The sequence below is a fragment of the Sparus aurata genome, chromosome 15 (assembly GCF_900880675.1).
Source record: "Sparus aurata chromosome 15, fSpaAur1.1, whole genome shotgun sequence".
NCBI classification, from domain to species: Eukaryota; Metazoa; Chordata; class Actinopteri; order Spariformes; family Sparidae; genus Sparus; species Sparus aurata.
In genome coordinates, this window is record NC_044201.1 from 2,575,488 (window position 1) to 2,598,012 (window position 22,525).

Below are 22,525 nucleotides of genomic sequence, written 5' to 3' on the forward strand. Positions count from 1 at the left end.
CTGGTGTTCCTGCTTGCTATTTGGACTTAAAGGAGGTATTCAACAAAGCCCTCCTCATCGGCCGTACGACTGCAGTATCGACCTGCTCCCTGGTTCGTCTCCTCCTAGAGGTCGACTCTACTCACTATCCGCTCCGGAGAAGGAGGCGATGCAGACCTACATTCACTCATCTCTGGAGGCTGGGATCATCCGGCCGTCCCCCTCTCCTGCTGGGGCAGGTTTTTTCTTCGTCAACAAAAAGGATAAGACTCTCCGCCCGTGCATTGACTATCAAGGTTTGAATGCCATCACCATTCGAAACATGTACCCCCTTCCTCTTATTTCCTCTGCTTTTGAGTTGTTAAAAGAAGCTAAGTATTTTACGAAACTGGATCTTCGCAACGTTTATCACTTGGTCAGAATAAGGGAGGGGGATGAATGGAAAATGGCTTTCAACACTCCTAGCGGGCATTATGAATATTTGGTGATGCCTTTTGGACTAACAAATGCTCCAGCTGTATTTCAGGCTCTAGTGAATGATGTTCTCGTGATATGCTGGACCAGTTTGTATTTGTCTACTTGGATGACATTCTGATTTTTTCTACTGATGAACAGACACACATTCAGCATGTGCGCCAGGTACTGCAGCATCTCCTCGAGAATCAACTGTTTGTCAAAGCGGAGAAGTGTGAATTCCATGATTCCACTGTGTCATTTCTGGGTTTTGTGGTGTCAGGAGACAGTATTCAGATGGACCCAGCCAAGGTCAAGGTCAATGCAGTGATGGATTGGCCCATTCCCACTAGCCGCTAGCTGGTCCAACGCTTTCTGGGGTTTGCTAATTTCTATAGACGATTTATTCGTAATTTTAGCACGATTGCTGCTCCGCTACATGCCTTAACCTCTCCACAAGTCCCGTTTCAGTGGAACCCCCAGGCGGACCTTGCCTTTAAGAGACTACGAGAGAGCTTCACCTCAGCACCCATCCTCACACTACCTGACGTCGGCCTTCAATTTGTGGTGGAGGTGGATGCTTCAGATCTAGGCATTGGGGCGGTCCTCTCTCAGCGGTCCAAGACGGACAACAAATTGCACCCCTGCGCCTTTCTGTCCAGGAGACACTTGCCTGCAGAATGAAACTATGATGTGGGAAACCGTGAACTCCTGGCAGTCAAAGCGGCATTGGAGGAGTGGTGTCACTGGCTGGAGGGAGCGAAACTGCCGTTTCTGGTGTGGACGGACCACAAAAACTTGGAATATATTCGGCCCGCGAAGCGCCTCAACTCCAGACAAGCCAGGTGGGCCCTCCTCTTTAATCGATTTGACTTTTCCCTGTCTTACTGACCCGGATCCAAGAATGTCAAACCGGACGGCCCAGACTCCTGTTCCAAGTCTCCCAGCTGTATCCTGCCCCCTTCCTGCATGGTTGGGGCAGTCACCTGGGAAATCGAGGAGAGGGTCAGACAAGCTAACATTAACTCTGTTGTACCTGATGTTTGCCCCCAGAATCGGCTGTTTGTTCCTGTCTCTCTCCACTCTCAGGTGATCCATTGGGCACATACCTCCCTCCTGTCCTGTCATCCGGGAATCAAGAGAACCTGTTTCGTGATAAAACAACGATTCTGGTGGCCCACCATGGAAAAGGAGGTGGGGGAATATGTGGCCGCCTGTCAGGTGTCAGCAGGAATAAGGTGTCTCGACGACCCCCGGCAGGGCTCTTATGCCCTCTCCCAGTGCCTCATCGTCCCTGGTCAGACATCTCCCTGGACTTTGTCACAGGATTGCCTCCTTCGAAAGGTAACACCACCATTTTAACTGTTGTGGATAGATTTTCCAAGATGGTGCACTTCATTCCCCTGCCAAAGCTGCCATCCGCCAAGGAAACGGCGGAGGTAATGTTGCGACAGGTTTTTCGTCTTCATGGGTTCCCGAAAGATGTGGTGTCGGACCGGGGGCCGCAGTTTGCCTCCCGCTTCTGGAAAGCCTTCTGCTCTCTCCTGGGCGCCACTGTCAGCCTCACATCCGGGTACCACCCTCAGTCCAACAGCCAGACAGAACGCCTGAATCAGGAGCTGGAGACCGGCCTTCACTGCCTGCTCTCGCAGAATCCAGCTACGTGGAGCAAACATCTTATCTGGGTTGAGTATGCCCACAACACGCTACCCTGTTCTTCATCTGGTCTATCTCCCTTCAAGTGCGCCTATGGTTACCAGCCGCCGTTGTTCCCCATCCTGGAGGAGGAGGTCAGTGTTCCGTCAGCCCAGGCTCTCATTTGACGTTGCCGTAGGATCTGGACCAGGGCCCGCCAAGTACTACTTCGGAGTTCTCACCTCTCCTCTCGTTTCAGATTCCCCCTCTTCCTGCTCGTTTGGTTTCATCCTCCTCTCTGATTGTGCGCCCTGCCCTGATTACCTTCACCTGTTGTGTGCTTGTGTGTATATTTAGGTCCTGTGTTTCCCCTGGTAGTTGGCAGTTCGTCTTGTTTGCCCCCGTACACAGTGTCCCAGCCTTTCGTTTCAAGAAGCCTCCTAGTGATCTTGTTACTGACCTCCGCCTGATCCCTGCCTGATTTGTTTGCCTCCGCTGACTGACTACACGCCTGCCGATCCCTTCGCCTTGCTTGATCCCTGCCTGGTTTGTTTACCTCCGCTGACTGCCTACACGTGTACCAAACTCTTTGTCATGCCTGCCCCCTGTCGGAACTGTTTGGCGGCCTTGACTGATCTAGTGTACTTGTTAGTTATTTTTACAAGTAAAGACTATTGCTTGGCCTACCTCCTGTTTCTGTCATACTATTGAGTCCAAACCCTTGTTGTGTTTGCCCTGGTCGTAATAGTTTTAATATTTTGAAATCCTGTTGTTGCTGTTGTTGTTGTTGTTGTTGTTGTTGTTGTTGCTGTTGTTGTTGTTATTGAGGTAGCTGATGTTTTTGTAAACTCACCTCTATTGTGCTGTAATGGTTTTTATACTGTAATGTATTATTTTCTTAACAGAGACACTGTCTCCTGCCCAGGGACTGCAGATGTAAATGAGCTTTTTAGCTAAAAGCTATGCACTGTCCTTGTCAAATAAACAAATAATATAAAATGTAAATGGTCGATCCAAGTCAGGTCAGCTTAGCTCTGATGCGGCCTCTCTTTCCTCATCTTTTGTCCAGCTGGTCTTGCTGGCCACTCTGCAGATGCCGCCGATCATCTCACAGTCTGCTGCACTCAATCCAAACCCCATGCTCCCTTTTTCGATGTTGTTAAGTGCATCTCTATAGTAAGCAAAGTGTGTTTCAGTAGAAGGGGATATAGAAGCAAATAAATAGAAATATATATATAAAAAAAAAATGTAGCACGGATGAAAGTAGCTACTGACTGCGGCACCTGCATGTGCCGCTGTTGTCATAGCAACATTTTATTATAATAAACATTTATTAATCTACTTAGCGGTTCTGACATGGTGGTTTATTAGCTGTAGCTTGAGCTGTAGTTTTCCTGGTAAATACAAGGATCTTTGGAACCCTCGTCCGTCTGCTGCTGCTTCTATCAGGGTCACTCATCCTGCAAGTGTAGACAGTTCAGGCGAGCAAGAATCAAGCAGTCATGTACATGGTGCTCCCCCACAAAGATGGATTTACTCTCAAAGATACTGTTCTGTGTGCTTTTATCACGTGCATGTGCCTGCATTTCATGTCTGACCTCAGTATCTGGGATTAACGCATATAGTGTGATAATACAGTCTTCTCTGTACGTCCTGCCCACCAGGCACTTGGCATGCAAACAGATTTTATGACAATCATTTGGCAGAATGACAGTAGAGAGAATAGAAGGGACAGACAGAGGGGACACTTGCTCTGTCACACCTCACATCTCTTTATCTTTGTCATATCTCTGATGCAAGGATAACAGCTGGTTTCATGTAGCTGAGAATAGAAAAATGAAGTGGTAGGAGATCTTTGCTGCTGCAGTCCTGCTTTCCTTCTGATACCTGTTTGCCGATTTAGAAGTTCTCAAGGCTAGCCAAGCCGGAAAAGCCTTCTTTTGCATCCACTGGCCCTGATGATCTTCAGGCCAGAAGTAAAACATCCGAGGAGAACATGTTGCCAGCCTTCCCCCAGGATATTAGGGGATACCTCGCAAACAATGGCTTCTGCTGGATTTTCCCAGTCCACCTTCACTGCATATTTGGGTTAAACATCTGTCCAGTAGTCTGATTCAACTGACTGCCAGATATTACTCAGTTGGCTACGCTGCTCCTTCCTTTACCATGTTCTCATAAACGTGACTGCAGATCTAATTAAAAAATAGTTGGCTATAAATCTTTGGCCTTATTGCTCTCATACCAATTACGCTCATGGGCTAGTTTTTTGCTCAAACACGGAGAAGGAGGCCATGACGACCACAATAACAATGTACGATTACCTCGTTGCCCCCATGTATGTCCCTCCCTCAGTAGAACTAGTTCCCAAGTGGTGTCTTCCCAGGGACCCCACCCAGATGTTCCTATTTGCATGGCTCCTCAGCCCACCAGGAGCTATTGCAAACAAGCTCCTGAGTATAGAGGGACACAAAACACCAAACTGTGACAAGTTGGTGATTCTCTGGAATGATAATAGGAACACAGGCCAAAAGTGATCATGAGCAAAATGTCAAATATGGAAGAGAAACAAAGGATTTAACATTCTTAGCAAGTCAAACTAAATCTGTCTACTGTCACAAGGGTATGCTAGAATCATCCATTAATGATTTCATCAAAAGAGTTTTCAGAAATATCATCAGCTTTGACATTAAATATATGGGCTATCACCGTATATCAAAACAATAATGACAATTTTGGTGTGTAGTGGGTACCAAGCGTTTAGTATGCAGACTTCAACTAACTGAATACCCCTTGCCTCAGCCTCCCTTACGGTGGCCACACAATTCTGACAACACAGTAAAAAAGGGAGCAGGATATGTTAGTACATCTGTCTATGTGTATATGTGTGTGTACCTTGATTCTTCTGCTATATAAAACATAAATAAAACTGAATGTGATAATTAGCTAGTTTTTCTTGGCGTACTGTATACAAAATATTAGATAGTATATATAATGTTTTACCTCACGAACTTCATAGATTGTTGTAAATATCTGCGTTTTCTGAATTTTGATGGCTGCAACACATTTCAAACAAGTTGGGACGGGGCAATGAATGACTGGGAAAGTGATTGAAACTCATACTGAAAATCATTCAGTATTTATTTACATTTTTCACAGTGCTCCAACACTTTTGGAATTAGAGTTGTAAGAACCAAGGAAAAGAAATCATATTTGACACTGCATCCATTTATCTGTAATCTTCCTTCCCAGGTGCGATATGTTTTGGAAATATGGCCATTGCCATGATGGAGCCGACGCTGCCAATCTGGATGATGGAAACCATGTGTGCCAGGAAATGGCAGCTAGGTATTTATGAAGCTCTGTTGAGTACTTATAAGATGTGTTCATTCAGAAAATACTATTATGTATACAATTTACTATGTTCTTTAACAAATCGTTCCCCAAACTTTTGGTTCTGGCTCTGCAATCAATATTTTAAAGAGGTTTTGTTTATTTTTTGTTAACACTGTTAAATTTAAATTAAAAAAAACGGTTTTCATGTAAATGAATGTTTGTTAAGTCATCATCTCTAAGTCTATCTATCTATAGCTTAAGGAATTAACACAATCATGATTGACCCTTTCATCCACTGATGAAGGCTTTGCAATATTAATATTTGCACAGGCATTGCAAGCTGAATGTGGGTCTAAAGTATTCATAGGAAATGCAATGCATCTGTCAGAGAGCTTAAAACCTGACTTCAGTGTATTTTGGCATTTCCTGCCAATGATTTGAGAATCGGTAGAGGCCGGACAGTGTGTAGTGTCTCCTAAAATGGAAGTATATCTTGTGTGGTATAAGTAGAGTGGCTCCTTTAAGGAATAAGGCACTGTGTTATGTGTGCGTGGTCGAGAGAGAGGCCTGATTACAATTCATTCCCTATACACTCCCACTCCCTAGCTGTGAAGGTTCTCTTTATTAGGGGGAGGATATAAATACACTGGCTTGCTTTGGTATGCCCTCTCCTTCTCTGACTTAAACAGAAACATGAACAGATGATTCACATATTTCTCACATCTTTCTATTTCTTATATTCTATATTGTTATGAATATTGTAAAACACATATTTTAATTGTATTTTTTAATGTTTTATTATTATTTACGTATGTTGTATTATTATTCAAATGTCTATTTCATTTATCTTATTGTTCACATAGAATAGACTGTATTCTGTATTTATATAATATAGTATGTATATATTATATTATATTTCAATCTGATTAGATCCTTGGTTCCATTCCCAGTTTCTGCAATAACACATTACAGTCAATCAAATCAAATCAAAAAAGGCTGTGTAGAGGCTGGATTGTAATTGGGCCAGACAGGGAACTACAGTGGCTGTTCTCGGAGCAGATGGGTGTTGGCAATCAGAGGGATTTAGCAGGGAAGTTATCTATTGGCAGTAAATGCATATCACAGGGTACAATTTGCCTATGGTTAAACTCTATGAATAAAACCCCCAATCTGTTTGACCATACCTGCTAATATCCATGCTATCACTATCTTTATTAATGTTATTGAACTTGCTAGAAAGGCAGTCTAGTTGCTTTGGTATGGATTATGTCAAACTAATGACCACACCACATTCTCTGTTTGAGAAAGAGCGTTAACCTTTAAAGCTGCAGTTTGGAGTTTGGAGAAACTTGGCCAGAATATTTGAATGATACAGCTACCAGGTCCCTCCTTCTTCCTCCTGCTTCGTGTTTTCAAAGCCCCTCCTCAAACAGGAGCCTGCCGTGCATGAGCACTCTTGTAACCACGGTAACAGAGGAAGCCACATAACCAAGATGGCCATTCACATCAGGTGGAATGCTCATTGCTTTGGTAGGGTATTGGCAACAAAATAAGCCTTGATTGTTCTATTTCTGATCAATACAACTAATTTACAATGCCAAGTGCCTCATGCCGACCACTGTAGATATCCTGAGTAACAAACAAAAAATTGTTACATCACGGTAGACGGAGTTACCAGGTAAACATTACTCAATGCAACATTTTTGCTATGCTGCCTTTCTGAAGCATGAGTAACCTTATTTTTCTAAACCAATTCAACCACTTCAGAGCGTCCTGATCCAAACTAACTTTGCTCTGTTGCCTCTTTGCCATTGTTTACAGTTTGAGCTTGAACCTCTCTGACTAGGTGCAGGCGCTGCACGGGGGGTTGATTGATCTGTGTTGATTCGGGAGCAGTGGATTCTTGCAAACCAAATTAGGACCACTGCCTGGACCCACACACAGTGGATTTTTTTATTTCTTTTTTTTATATATATTATTCTACTGTCAGATCATAATGTCAATTTTAGCAAATACATAGTTAGTTATAAATAATTACAGACTACAACATCAAAGACAGAGAAACATTGATTGGAGTGGGACTTTAACACTTACTGCTAGCAGTCATAAAAAATGTGTCTATAAGAAGAATGCAAGGAAGGAGTTGAACTTTTTTTTCCCTCATCACAACTGCTAATATTCACACTACAAGCTTCCACACCAAGGACCTCATTCTTCAAATGTAGCTTAATTCACTCCAGCTATTGGGGTTCTGTTACATGACACTATATGTTTGAGGCCTAACTTGAAAAATCTTGGTTATGAACTAGCTGTTTCAGATGAAAAAAGGTTTATAATTCATCTCAATTTAAACATTGCCAGGTGCTTATATAAACACTATTCTAAGCATCACCATACATTAAATAAGTGCTGCCAGGTGCCTCCACCAGGCAGACCTGACTATAATCTCTGCCCTGTGACTTTCAAAGCCAATAGATTTTAACTGTAAGTCAGCAACACCAGCAGTAGTGACCAAAGCGTCTGCGAAATGCCCTAAAATGTAAATTTACACCGATCAGGCATAACATTATGACCACCTGCCTAATGTTGTGTTGCCCCCCTTTTCCTGCCAAAACAGCCCTGACTCGTCAAGGCATGGATTCTACTAGAGCCCTGAAAGTGTGCTGTGATATCTGGCACCAAGATGTTAGCATCAGATCCTTTAAAGTGAAACTCTCGCCAAAATGCAACTAAGGCTTTTTTTGTGTATGTACCCGAGTCAAACCTTCGTTTAAAAGCATATTTACGACGAAAGAGGTACTTTTATGATTTACCATGTTTACGTTTTTGGGTCAAACTCATTTTCAATGGGAGTGCTACAGGCATTTTTTACAATAGCATCCAAATTGCCATTTTTAAAACACTAAGAAGGCTCGACACAACATGAAACTTTGCTCGTAGTATCACCAGGGTCTGTACACATGAACACGAGCATTGAGAACATTGTTTGTGTACACAGAGTTTACTAAAAAGAAAGTTTTTGAACAACTCACGTTAGCAGTTGCTTGTTCCGCTCTCCGCCGTCCTGCCAATGGAGGAGAGTTGATTTCCAAATGCGACGTAACCTGGAGGACAATTAAGGTGGAACGCTTCTGTCTTCCAGCAACAACTATCCATGCAATATGTCACGTGACTTTCCGGCTTTTTATTTCAATATTGTTTCTTATATGAGGCTCCTTTTTCAACTTCAAGGTCAATATGGTTTTTCACTAATGACAAAACAGTGAATTATCCGTGCATTTTTATGGAACTAAGATTTAGGAGCATTCCACCTAAACGGTCCTCCATGTTAGGTCACATTCGGAAATCGACACTTCTCCTCTGGCAGTATGGCGGCTAGCCAAACAAGCTACTGCTAAGGTGAATTGTTCAAAAACCTTCTTTTTAGTAAACTCTGTGTACACAAACAATGTTCTCAATGCTCGTGTTCATGTGTAGAGACCCTGGTGATACTACAAGCAAAGTTTCATGTTGTGTCGAGACTTCTTAGGGCCTGATTTACTAAAGGTTTGCGTGTGTAAAAACGTGTGCAAACTTGATTGCGCGCGCAAACACGTGTTGAAGCTGATCTACTAACAGGACGCAACGAGGATTGCGTCCCTCAAACGGGCAAAATAGCACGCGCAATCCATTTAGTGTGTTTGCCTTAATGAATATGTAAATATGGGCGATTCGGCCAGAACACGCAACATATTGGGAGGAGTAGATGCAAATAGATTAATTTAGCACACGCAATGTGATTTACCAAACCTGGAACTAATTGCGTTCGCTGATTTTGCGTCATTATTTAACACGTTTGAAAGTCATGTATTAACTGGCACAGCTTGACGCACACATGGCTGCGGTCGTGGTAGCAAGGAGGAGGCATAGGCACAACAAACGAACTATCTCTAACCAAACATAACAAACAATAACAGCCACCAAAAAAACGACAACTCAGCCTAAATTTAAACAAAATGAATGTTGAAATTGCCATTATCTATTTTCTTTCCATTTTCGCAGGCTGCGCTGGTGTCCACTAATGCGTAACGCGAGTCCATCTCCTCCTGCGATCTCCCCTCCCTCTCCCGGCTGCTCAGATGAAACACCACTGGTGTTTAATGACCTCCCGACTCTCTGTAAGCCACCCTCGATCCCTTTTGCCAGGGCATTGATGGCCATCGTCAGCCCAGATACAGCACTGACCAGCTGCCTGGTGTGCGTAACGATGGCACGAGTGTCCTGCCTGAGCGCGCGCGTCACAGAGGCCACAGCTCGCACCTCCTGTGCAATGGGGTGTAACCCGTCTTCAAATGCCACAGACTGTTTCATCATACGGAAAAACATCTTGTGATGCTGTAAAATGAAACGCACACACTTCTGCGTCACTGTTGGAAAATAAAATACTCTGAGAAATGCAGAAGCAAAAATACTTTTGTAGCCTAAATTATGAAATTACGCGTTTTCAGTGCATATTCAACTAAACGTTAACACAGGAAGCACATTCTTTTTCTTTTTTTTTTTGGCACATATCTGAATAAATTAAATGTATCCAATAAAAGAAATATGTTTGTGCTATAGGGGCATAGCTTGCTCTGCAGTTTCTGGCTCAAGGGTGTCAAATCCTTGAATTCCCAAAATCTGTTCTTCGGAGAAAGTCAGCAGCACCTGCTGCTCAGTTGAAGACTATATTGATGTTTCTTTGTTGTAACTCGTGAATATGTGTGTTTGCCTCCTCCACTAACACCTCCAATTCAATGGCTTCAAATTTCATCTTTCGTTTGCGCCCACTCTCTCCCATGTTCTCCATGGTGAAAACTAGTAACACACGCAAAAACCTCATTTAAATAGGGCGGTTTCCAACACGTTTGCACCTGTTATTCATTGCGCGGGCAATCTTAGTTGATCACCCACAACACGCAAACCAACAGCGCGTGCAATCTGTTAGCGCGCTCAAGCTATTTAGCGCCCCTTATCTGGGATCTTAGTAAATCAGGCCCTCAGTGTTTTAAAAATAGTGATTTTGACGCTATCGTAAAAAATGCCTGTAGCATTGATGAGAATGAGGTTGACCTGAAAACGAAAATACGTAAAAAATATAAAAAGTGCCTCTTTTGTCATAATTATGCTTTTACATAAAGGTTTGACCCGGGCTGCGTTCTGCGCAACTCAGGGAGCGGAGTAGGAAGCGGGGCACTCCGGAGATTTCTGCTGGAGCAAATGTCAAGGTAATGCTAAGGTATTGTCCAGCATACTTTGCATTATTCATCAGGACTACATTAGCTAAGTTGGAGTCGGGTACCTAAACAAGAGGTTTGAGTCCTGTTTTTCGCCAATCTTCCGCGTTTGACAGCGTGGGAAAATCGCTGTCAGCTAACATCACCGAGTTACCGTATACCCAGTGGCCTTGGGCCTGTGCGGCATGCCTCCACTTACCCCAGCAGAGTCTGAGCTGTCCATCCTGAGATCCGAACTACTTTCAATCGAGAGCCTCCTGGATGTCCTCCAGCGGCAGGCCCTTCTCCTTTCCCGGGTTGACGCACTGCAGCAGGGTGCTCCATGCAGCTCTGAGTGTCCACCGGCTGCGGATATTCCTGGGCCATCTGAACCTCACTCTCCTTCCTGGGCGTCCGTTGTTAGGAAGGGGAAACGGGTCTCTCTGCCTCTGTTTACTCCAGAGGAAGATTACCTCGACCCTGTCCCGCTGCACAACTTCTCGCAGGCTTGCAGTAATACACAGAAATGAATTTAACTGTTCTCAAGTCCTTCTCTACCTTTAAGTGTCTTAGCTGTATTTTAAAGATTAAGTTACCTATTCTATGTGTTTTAATTTACCGACCACCTAAACTAATTTCCGGTTTTATTCAGGAATTTTCAGACCTTTTATCAGTCATCATGTTACAATATGACAGAGTTCTTATTCTTGGTGACTTTAATATCCATGTTTGTTGCCCTTCTTCCTCCTCGTTTACCTCGGATTTTATGAAACTTTTAGAGTCTTTTAGTTTGACCCAATATGTGAAGCAGCCCAGCCATGACAAAGGGCACACACTTGACCTTGTGCTCACCCATGGTTTCTGTGTGGATGAAGTGAATTTGGTTGATTTTATCGTCTCCGATCACAAGGCAGTGCTTTTCCAGGTTCCGCTCCTCTCTCCTGACCCCAAACCCCCCACACTGATTCACTCCCGCCTCCTAAATTCACTGTCTGTTCCTCGTTTCAGCCAAGCCTTTATGTCCTCAAGCACGATTCTTAATGCAGGTGAACTACCCGGCCTCACAATAGATGATCTTGTCAGTGGTTTTAACAGCTCTTGCACAAATATTTTAGACTCTATAGCTCCAGTCAGACTCAAAAAGCTGAAACCAAATTCTCTGCCTTGGCTGAACGAAGAACTAAGAATTTTAAAGAGACGATGCGGGATGGCAGGGAGGAAATGGAAAAAGGACCAACTCAGTGTCTCTCTTGCTTCTCTCAAAGAGCTAAATGAAGTTTGATAACGTAGATTCGGGAACTAAGACCACGCCTCGAACGCGTCCCATTTCCGCACCAGAAGCATTTAAACACACCTTATCCATTTCTTTCTCCTTTGAGAGAAACACATGATCGTAACAAAAAAAAAAAAAAAAGAACGCTTATCTCAACAATGGACCACGAGCTCCTTCTCTACCCCATCAGACACATTTGAAAGAGACCACCATACTCCCGAATTACCAGAAACCTCTCCATCAGTCAACGGCAATATCCAACCCTCTCAGCTACCTCGGCTGCGCTCCGTTATCCACATTCCCCAGCGCTCTCGGCATTCATCCTCCAACATCTCCAACATCGTCTGACCTTCACCTTCCAGCAGCCTAAGGGGAAGATCCTGTTTCCGCGTCCGAGGGATGTCGGCCATTCCACACGGCCATCACCAACCCGCTCGACATCCAGGTGCTCGAGCAACAGGCGAAGCAACTCCGGCCCGAATTCACCCCATCAACTCTCCGACGGCACCTCAGCCACAAACATCTCCGACTGGACAGTCACTCGCCTCAAGCACACACTCAGCCAACTTCACATCCCTTTCCACCGCTCCGACAAGAAGGCGAAACTTTTCCAACTTCTCACAGACTCACAGCAACACACCACTCTCCCGAGCCGAGCTTCCCGAGCACTTCCGGGTTCGCAGCGCCGCGTCCGCAGCAACGCCGATGACGTCACAGCGCGCCGCACGGCCCAAGACGCTCAGCCTTCAACATCAGCGCTCTCAGAGGGCCAGGTCGTATCATGCTCTGCACAAGCTCCCCGTCCCAGAGCCATCTCAACCCTCTTCTCTTTTTCCTCAGCTCTCACAAACAACCCGAGCACATGCATCCCTCCATCCCAGCATCCTTTCTTCTTCTCTTGCTTCTACCTTTCCTATCCCATCTTCCCTGACCACCTCAGCGCCTCCAGCTTCGATACAGGCCACAACTGTCACTCAGACCGCACCCTCAACAGCGATTTACACCGGTGCCGCTGGTCAAAATCCACCATTTCCTCCTGTTTCTCATTTTCCGCCTCCCTTCCCCTACCCCTTCCCCCCCCTCCCCATAACCCACATGTAAATAACATTGCTCATCCTCCATTACATACACCCCTTTTTTCCACAGCTCCACCCGCAGCAGGTTTCAGCGCTTTTCCCATCCATCTTCCTCCGCCCAACAGCTTCACTTTAGCCACCGCACTACCTGTAGCATGTCCAGTCGCACCCGTTCGACCATCCCCCGTGTCACCCTCACTCAGGCAACAGATCGTCACCGGTAACTACGTTCACCTTGCTCAACTTATTCACCCTTCCACGTGCTATCCTCAGTTCCCCGGGGAAGTGCTAACTTCACTCGGCCCCATTGAACTTAAACAGCCTCTCACCACCCGCTCCAAGGAACTCACAGCGGTCGAATTCGCATTTACATTCTCACTTTACGACGACATCATCTGTTCCACCTTCCCCGACCGCAGGTCAGAACTGGACGACTACTTGTCACTGATCCTAGACCTGGCCTTGCGGTCCGGCGGACACGGTTTCTACACATAAACATCCTCTTTGCATCCCAAGCCGCCGGACGCCTGCAGCAATTTAACTAGGGAACATACTGGGGCACATTAGACCCCGAGCTGTATTGCCGCGTCTTAGCAGCTCGCTCTTCACTCATTTGTGATCTGTGCAGCGCACCATCCCACCCAGCCACAGCATGCACCCTCTCCGCTCCTTTGCCTTGCACCTCAGCTCAAAATAAACGGAGCCCTGCCATTTTCTGCAGCCTGCCCACGGCAGCTCCCCCACCGTCTATCACCCCGAAACCAGCTAACACCTAGCCAACCCCCCTCGGCCCCCTTCCCAAAGGCGTGGATAAAAGAGGAAGACCAATCCTTTACCAGGGCGGGAGGATGGTGTGTAATAATTACAACGACCTAGGGTGCAGCGCCTCAAGTTTCCGATTCCTCCACACCTGCTCCTTCTGCGGCAAAGCCCACTCCAGACCTACTTGCCCTCATAACCCCACCAAGCACAGCCTGTGTAAGTATCTCAATACCCCAATCAAAATCGACGCTCTCGCTACTGCCTTAAAGAATCACCCAGACCGCCAGTTCGTTAACTTCCTCATCCAGGGTTTTACACACGGCTTCCACCCAGGTTTGCAGGTCATGCCAGATTCCTCCTACACATGCCACAATTTGCAGTCAGCAATCACCGAGCCTGATATAGTCAACAATCTCCTGGATAAGGAAGTTAAAGAATCCTTCATGATCGGCCCATTTTCCAGCCCACCCTTTCCTACATTCAGAATCAGTCCAATCGGCAGAGCCACTAGGAAATACTCAGGAAAAAAGACCTCTCATCCGCCCACGGTTCGACCGTCCCAAGCATCAATAGCTTAATTCCCAGCCCAGACTTCTCCATGCAGTATACAACAATCGATCACGCCATCTCCCTCATCCGCCTAGCCGGCCAAAGAGCCTGGCTGTCCAAGGCTCCCGTTCCCTTCATTCGACATCCTGACACTCTCTAACTTCATCACATTCGCCCATTCCATCCTTAAGATAAAATCGTCTACACTGTCTACACACATCGACAAAGTCCTAGAATCCATGTTCTTATTGGCTTTCTATGGCTTCCTACGCTGCTTGGAGTTCACCGCTCCATCCCTCGTCTACCAACCAACTCAACACGCCTCTCTATCCGACATTTCCATCCATTCCCCTGACACCCTCATCTTCCACCTCAAACTCAGCAAGACCCTAACCTAACCTAACCCTAACCCTAACCCTACCCTAACCCGGTCAACCCCAACCCATTTACCTCTTCTGCCTAGACTCTTACCTCAGTCAATATGAACCCATTCGCAGTTACGCTACTTCAAGGCTAGCCAACCAAGCTTCCCTCCAAGACCCTCTGTTCATCTCAGAAACAGGCCAAGTTGCCACATGATTCTGGTTTCACCACCATTTCCGCCAAATCCTCTCCAGAGCTTTATTCCGGACATTCATTCCGCATCAGAGCCGCCTCCACAGCTTCCAGACAGGGAATCCCCGACCACACCATAAAAATCCTCGTCTTTCCCCGCATACCTCACATACATCCACCACAACCTGAACGACATTAGAAACGCCCACACACACATTTCCGCCTGAAGTTCTCTTGGGGATCATTCCCAAAAGAGGAAGCATGGAGACGACTCCCCCACCCAGAGTCTCGACTTCCCAGATTCACTCTCGTCCCATCACCACCAACCTACACCGGTCCATCAACCTCCACCCACATCCTACTGCCTACAATCCTGACTCCCTCCTCCATCCCTTCATTCCTCCATCCCTCGACCCTAACCTCACCCCTCTACCCTCTACCCCACCTCTCACCCCTCCAACACATTGCCAATTCTACCAAATTCATATTGTACAATAAACCTCTCTAAATTCATGTTCACTTATCAGTGTACAATCAGAAAAGCAAGAAACAACAATTTTTCTGAGTTGATTGCCAAACAGGGTCATAATCCCAGAATTATTTTTAAAACAGTAAACTCTGTGGTTGGTCCCCCTCCCAGCCAGCCAGTTGAATCCTCCCCAGACAAATGTGAAGAATTTCTTAATCACTTTGTACACAAAATAGTGGAGATTCGTCAGAATTTTAACACTGACTTCAGAGAGATGGTAGTTGACTCCTGCCCACTCTCAACCTTAACCCACTTCAGTGAAATCTCTCTGTCTACCCTGGAACGTATTATTGCTCTTTCAAAATCATCCACCTGCCTTTCAGACGCTCACTCACCTGTGCGACCCATGCAGCGGCATTTGTTTGTTTGTTTGACTGTTTGCGTATTTTGATGTTCCCCTCTTTTGCGCCAAACATTTAATGCCTTGGAGTTTAAGTGGAATCACGTTTTAACCATGAAGAGAGTCTACATGGGGGTTTTCGCCACTCTCTGGACGCTGGTGTGTCAATGCACTAGCGGGCACCAATATGGTGGAGACGTGAATGCTGGAAGGATCCCCTACAGCCGGGAGCTACTACTGGCTCTCCGTCCACCAGCAACAGGACCTGACTTCTCACATTCCCCCTGCTCACCATGGAGAACTTCTAACGCCACAGCAAGTGGAACTGTTTCGAGGAAACGCCGGGAGAGAATATGTACCCCGGATATTGAACTTTTGTGTATCTCACTTCGTCCCCTCTATCTGCCGAGGGAATTCCCTCAGCTGTTTTTTACCCTTGTTTGCGTCCACCCAAGAGCTGACGTCACGGCAGCCTGTCAGCTGATCGAAGACGTGAGCAACAATTTGAACACACTCTCCCCTGATGCCCCTAAATTTATTTTAGGAGATTTTAATCACTGTCGAATTGACAAAACACTGAGAACATATAAACAGTATGTCACCTGTCCAACAACTATGAGGAACTCCACTATCGACCTGTGCTATGGTTCAGTAGCCAGTGCTTACAGGTCCATTCGTATGCCTTCCCTTGGAGCTTCCTATCATAGCAGTGTCCTTACAGGCCAGTCTGTAAACGATGAGAGTGGACTATAAAGACAGTGAAATGCTGGTCAGAGGACTGTATTGACAATCTGAAAGCTTGCTTTGAATGCACAGCTTGGGATGTTTTTTTATGATTCATGTTCTGACCTGAACGAACTGACACAGACTGTTTCCTCCTACATATCTTTCTGTGTTGACACTAATATCCCCCAGAAGAACATCACTGTCTACCCCAACAATAAACCGTGGGTCACTAAAGACTTGAAAAATGTCATAAATAAGAAGAAAAAAATCTTTTACACAGGGAACAACCAGGAAAGGAAAGACATAAACAATGTGGTTAAGAATGAAATTCGGAAAGCCAAAAGAGCTTTTAAAGACAAGGTGGAACACAAGTATAGCAGTGGTGATCTGCGGGCGGCCTGGAGAGGCATTAAATCCATGTTCTCAGCCACTAATATCCAAGATGACAACAGCAGAGCATCAATTAGAATAGAAGGAAGTAATGAAGATCTGCCAAATGCTTTTAATTTATTTTACTCCCGATTCAAAAACCATGAGCTCTCAGACAAATTTTCTCTTCAGGGTATTTCCTCTGTTTCCACTTTCCCCTCCTGTTTTAAACATGCCACTGTTTAACCTATTTTAAAGAAACCATCTCTAGATCCCTCTCTTTTAAGTAATTTTAGACCAATCTCAAAGCTGCCTTTTTTATTCAAGATTTTAGAAAAAATAGTCTCGACTCAACTGATTTATCTTATGAATGACAATCATATTTTTGAAAAATTTCAATCTGGTTTCCGCTCCCTTCATAGTACTGAGACTGCACTGGTCAAGGTTGCCATTGACTTACTGCTTGCTGCCAACTCAGGCCTGTATTCAATATTATTTCTCCTTGACCTCAGCTCAGCTTTTGACACAGTGGACCATAATGTCTTAATCAGCCGTCTGAAAAATTATGTTGGTATCAGTGATGTTCGTGATTCAGTGATTGGTTCATCTCCTATCTGTCCAACAGGTCATTCTCTGTAAGGCTTGGAGAAGCCTCATCTTCTTGTGCCCCTCTCTTCTGTGGGGTCCTTCAGGGGTCTATTCACTGTTTACATGCTATCCCTGGGGCAAATCATGCGTAGACACAATATTGATTTCCACTGAGATGCAGATGATATGCAGTTGTATGTCCCACTACAGCCTGGTAAAAGTGATGTTTCTCGTATTTTCTCTTGCCTTGCTAAGATAAAAAATTCGATGTCTGCAGTTGAATGACTCCAAATCATTGTTATAATGAGTCCCTCTGGCCCCAGCACTAGTAACTATACCAATATCTCCTCTACTTTGAGATTTATCTAAATGTAAAGTGCTTTACAAATTAAATATTTTATAGTCTGGGCGCCTTATCTAACAATGTTCGAGAAAGAGGCCCGCAATCTCTGTGTCATCTTTGACTCAGAATTATCTTTTGATACTCAGGTGACTAAAGTGGTGCAGTCATGCTTTGCCCAACTGAGACAGCTAACAAAGATCAGGTCATTCTTGTCCTCTGCAGACTTAGAAAAGGTCATCCATGCTTTCATCTCCTCCAGACTGGACTACTGTAACGCACTTTACTCTGGTATCAGCAGGCGAAACATCCAAAGACTGCAGTCTCCATGAATCGGACTTGATTGTCCAGCGCATCCCACAGATGCTTATTGGATTGAGATCTCTGGAATTTGGAGGCCAGGTCAACACCTCAACCACCTCATTTAACTCAGCATTAAATAAATCAACATATGGTGTATATTAAACAAAATATAATAGCCTATAAAAAAATCATATGCCAGCAGAAATATGCCTCGAAACTCAAGTTTTATTTTCCAAAGACAAAAGCTGACATTTTTGGTCAACATCACAGGAACTTCAGAGGCACTAACACTTAGGCACTAACATGTGAACACGTAGGACATGTCTGTAGATGCATCTATATCCAACATGTACATGCTCAAATATGGCCATGGTTGGGCTGGCGCATTTGGGGCACATCAGGGGTAGCGGGAGGATTGTCCATGACGTGCTTGTGCCATAGGAGCACTGCCTTCCTTGGCACAAAGACCTGCCCACTCTGTGAAGCATTAGCGTGCTGCCAGGGCAAACCAATCAGAGGCAGCATTGGCTTGTCCTGTCATGACATGTGTCATGCCTTTTCTCAAAGAAAAATTAAATAAAATTTATATTATGTAGGCAAAAAAAATATTTCATGTTATTGGCCAAAATTGTAGATTGTAAATTGAGTAGTTGAACTTCAAAAAATGACCCAAAAAGTAGTTGAATTACTTGACGCAGCACAAATTATGAATGCAGTTTAACTACCAGCAAGTTACAGCAAATTGTAGTTAAGCTATGTAGTTCAACTACATGTAGTTAAGTCTCCCCAACACTGCCTATAACTAAAAAAAAAGGGCAAAACACACATTTTCTGTTCCATATTTGTTTATGTGTTTTGTCTGCTTTCTATTGGCATATCATAATCCAGATTGCATGTGTTTATGTCTTCCAACATTTCAGTGCACCGATAATGTTCATGCCAGTAACACTCATTTAGTGCAGTTTTTGTCTCTATGAGCTTTGAAACAAATTCTGTATGAATTCAGTTATATTTGACCAATGAAACATTCTGCTAGTTTTTAGAATTAATTCATATTTATGATTCATGCTGGTATGCTTAATGTCAATGTCGTTCTGATGGTATAATGTTTTTTTCTAATTAAGACATCCATTTTGGTGGTTTATTACATAATGCACCAAATTATTACATTTTCTTGATAAAAAGTGCAACATCTGCGTTCTGTAATTACTGACGCAATATGTAAGAACTTATTACAAAATGAGGCTGAAGTTAACTACATATTGCGTTCAAGAATTTTATTACAAAATGTGGTAGATTATTACAAAATGTGGCTTTATTACATAATGAATTGGAAATGTGTTACATTATTACATAATGGAGCGTTATTACATAATGTGGCGCTACAAGCCTTCTTAGTGTTTTAAAAATAGTGATTTTGATGCTATCGCTAATTTGCCCCAGCACTCCCATTGAAAATGAGTTTGACCCGAAAACGAAAATACGGTAAATCTTAAAAGTCCCTCTTTCGTCGTAATTATGCTTTTACATGAAGGTTTGACTCATATACATTCACAAAAAAAGCCTAAGTTGCATTTTGGCGAGAGTTTCACTTTAATTGTTGTGTTTGTACTGTCTTTTGTGTATTTGATGTTGAGTTTAATGTATAGTAAAGGTACATGTTTATAGTACATACTCGATCCTATACAAAAAAATAATAAATGAATGAATAAATATAAAAATAAAAGTGGTAGCATCACATGTGTTTAGACACCTGACAGACTTCTTAATAGGACTAGTTGTTAAAGAGCCCTAAAACAGCACAACAATTGGGGTTGGAGCTGTCCTCTTGGGTGGGGTGGAATTAGGCAACGGTCATGCAGTGCCACCAGCACGACACGTCATCAGTTGTGTGCCCCGACGTCATTGGGTGTTTTGGCCACTTATCACAAGACACCCTCTGTCGAGGTTAGCCCACTACAGGCTGATCAGACCTGGGTGTGTGTCGCACGGTGGCACCGCGTGGTCATTTGGCAGCCCATGTTGCGTCTCTGCGCTTCAGCCACAGCCAGTGACTGCTCCGTTCTGCTGCAGTGGCAAGGTCTTTGATTGCCTTCCGTTGGGCCTGTCCTCTGATCCCTACCTCCTTCAGGAGCCTTGTGGTGGACCTGGCTACAAAGCCTCTGCAGCCCACCTCCACTGGCCACACCTTAACGTTCCAGCCCCGCCCCTCTGCCTCAGCTGCTAAGTTGGCATACTCTTCTGCTCAAACGCCTCATCGATGGCATCCTCCCATGGGACAGTCAGCTCAGCGATGAAGACACGGCGGCAGGACTTGGACCAGAGGACAAGGTCTGGGCGCAGATTGGTCGCTGCAATTTCGGGTGGGAAGGTGAGCCTCTGGCTGAGATCCACCTGCATTTCCCAATCCCGGGCTGTGCTCAGTGGGCCCAAATCCGGAGGTGATGGCTTGGTCCGCCGTTTCTCCCCCTCCCGGTCAAAGGTTGTTTTCCGTGTAAAGGCAGGCTGGGCATTCAGAGGCAAGGCATTGGTGGTTACCCTCTTGTTCTCAAGTTCAGCAGCCAAGCACTCCAGCACTTGGTTGTGGCGCCAGGTGTATCTTCCTTGAGTTAGGCTGGTCTTGCAACCCACCAAGATGTGTTTGAGGGTTGCTGGGGCTGCACGCTGGAGACAGGCCGGGTCCTCTCCATACCAAAGATGTCGGTTGGTTGGAGAGGGCAGGACATCATATGTGGCTCTAATGATGAAAGATAGCCTATTAGACTCCATGCTCCACAGCTCGTTCCATGCTCGTATCCTGCCTGAGTTGTTCCACCTTCTTCGAGTCGTTGAGTTCTGCGCTATACCAGCGGTTTTTGATAGGCTTCTCCAGAATTATTGGTATTGGCTCGTTGTTGATGTGGAACCTCTCATTTGCAAGCTGGCCTTTGACAATGGAGATACTGTGGGATTTGCTGGGTTTAATCTCCATTTGTGGCCATTTGATGTTTCCCTGGAGTTTATCCAGCAGGCGTTTGGTGCATGCGCTTGTTGTTATTGTCATCATGTCATCCATGTACGCCCTGATTGGAGGAAGAAGCAGCCCGCTCTTCAACCGTTCCCCTCCAACCACCCATCGGGATGCTCGAATAATGAGCTCCATTGCCATGGTAAATGTCAGTGGGGAGATGGTGCAGCCCGCCATTATGCCTATTTCGAGGTGCTGCCAGGCAGTTGTACTAGCCTGTGCTGTAACACAGAACTGAAGGTCCTGGAAGTAGGCTCTGACCAGCCTTGTGATGCCCACTGGGACTTGGAAGAAGTTGAACGCTGTCCACAAAATCTCATGAGGCACTGACCTGAAGGCATTGGCAAGATCTAGGAAAACCACATGCAGGTCTTTCTTCTCCTTCTTGGCCATCTGCACCTGATGCCAGATGACATTTGTGTGTTCCAGACATCCTGAGAAACCACTTATCCCTGCCTTCTGCACTGAAGTGTCTACAAAGTTGTTCTTCTGCAAGAATACTGAGAGCCTCTGGGCCACAACACCGAAGAATATCTTTCCTTCCACATTGAGGAGACTGATCTGGCGGAACTGGTCGATGGTTGAGGAATTCTTCTCTTTGGGAATCAGGATCCCTCCCGCCCTTCGCCATGACTTTGGTATAATTCCTTTATCCCATGCCACTTTCATCAGCTTCCAGAGGTACTTCAAGACGCCCAGCGTGTTCTTATAGAGCCTATATGGAACGCCGTTGGGCCCAGGAGCTGATGCTGTTCTTGCCCGCTTTACTGTGCTCTCAACTTCGCTCCATGTAGGGGGCCTTGCTTCCATCTGGTGCTCAGGTGGATGGATTGGTGGCATGTCATCCGGAATGCTGGCTGGCACATGTCTCTGTTTACCAGAGTAGGTTTTCCTCAGGTGCTCCTCTAGCCCCCTTACGGGTGCTTTGAGGGTCCCAGATTTCTCCTTGACAAAGAGGTCTTTGACGAACTTGTAGGGATCTCTGTAGAAGGCAGTCCTCTTTCGCTCCTTCTTCTTATGTTGCTTTCTCAAGCATTCTGCTCTGTCGCAGTGTTGCAAGACGCTGCTTGATGTCACCCTGTAGTGCCTCAAGTCCTTTCCTTTCCACTTCTGTGGCCTTCTTCCACCGTTTTGTCAGGCACCTTCTTTCTTTCACAAGTCTCTCAATCTCTTGTTGTCTTCTGGACTTGAGATGGGCTGATGGTTCCTTCTGTGTCCTCTGGTTCTTACTTTTCACTCCGAATCTCTCTGCTCCATAGCTGTAAATGGTCTCTCCAATCTAGTCCAGCTTTCTTTCCACGCACCCTTTTAGACCTTCTAGAAGATGGACTAGGTCTGTGTTGGTGGTTTCCCACTCCTTTTTCTGGCAGGATTTAGGCCACAAGATGGGTGGATGGGCTCCGGAATCATGTTCGTTGGTGTCTCCGTGCTTGGTTGAGCTTCGTCTGGGGTTCTGATACCCTGTGGACTGTGG

The 22,525-nt window shown here is 45.2% G+C and overlaps 1 protein-coding gene across 1 annotated transcript in view; it reads left to right on the forward strand.

The window, feature by feature from the left end:
* slc18a2 (solute carrier family 18 member 2) overlaps nt 1-22,525 on the forward strand; it is a 131,231-nt gene that overhangs the window by 91,588 nt on the left and 17,118 nt on the right. The window contains exon 10 of the mRNA XM_030441746.1: nt 5,317-5,412. Within this exon, the coding sequence (XP_030297606.1) occupies nt 5,317-5,412 (96 nt within the window). The remainder of the gene's footprint in view (nt 1-5,316; nt 5,413-22,525) is intronic.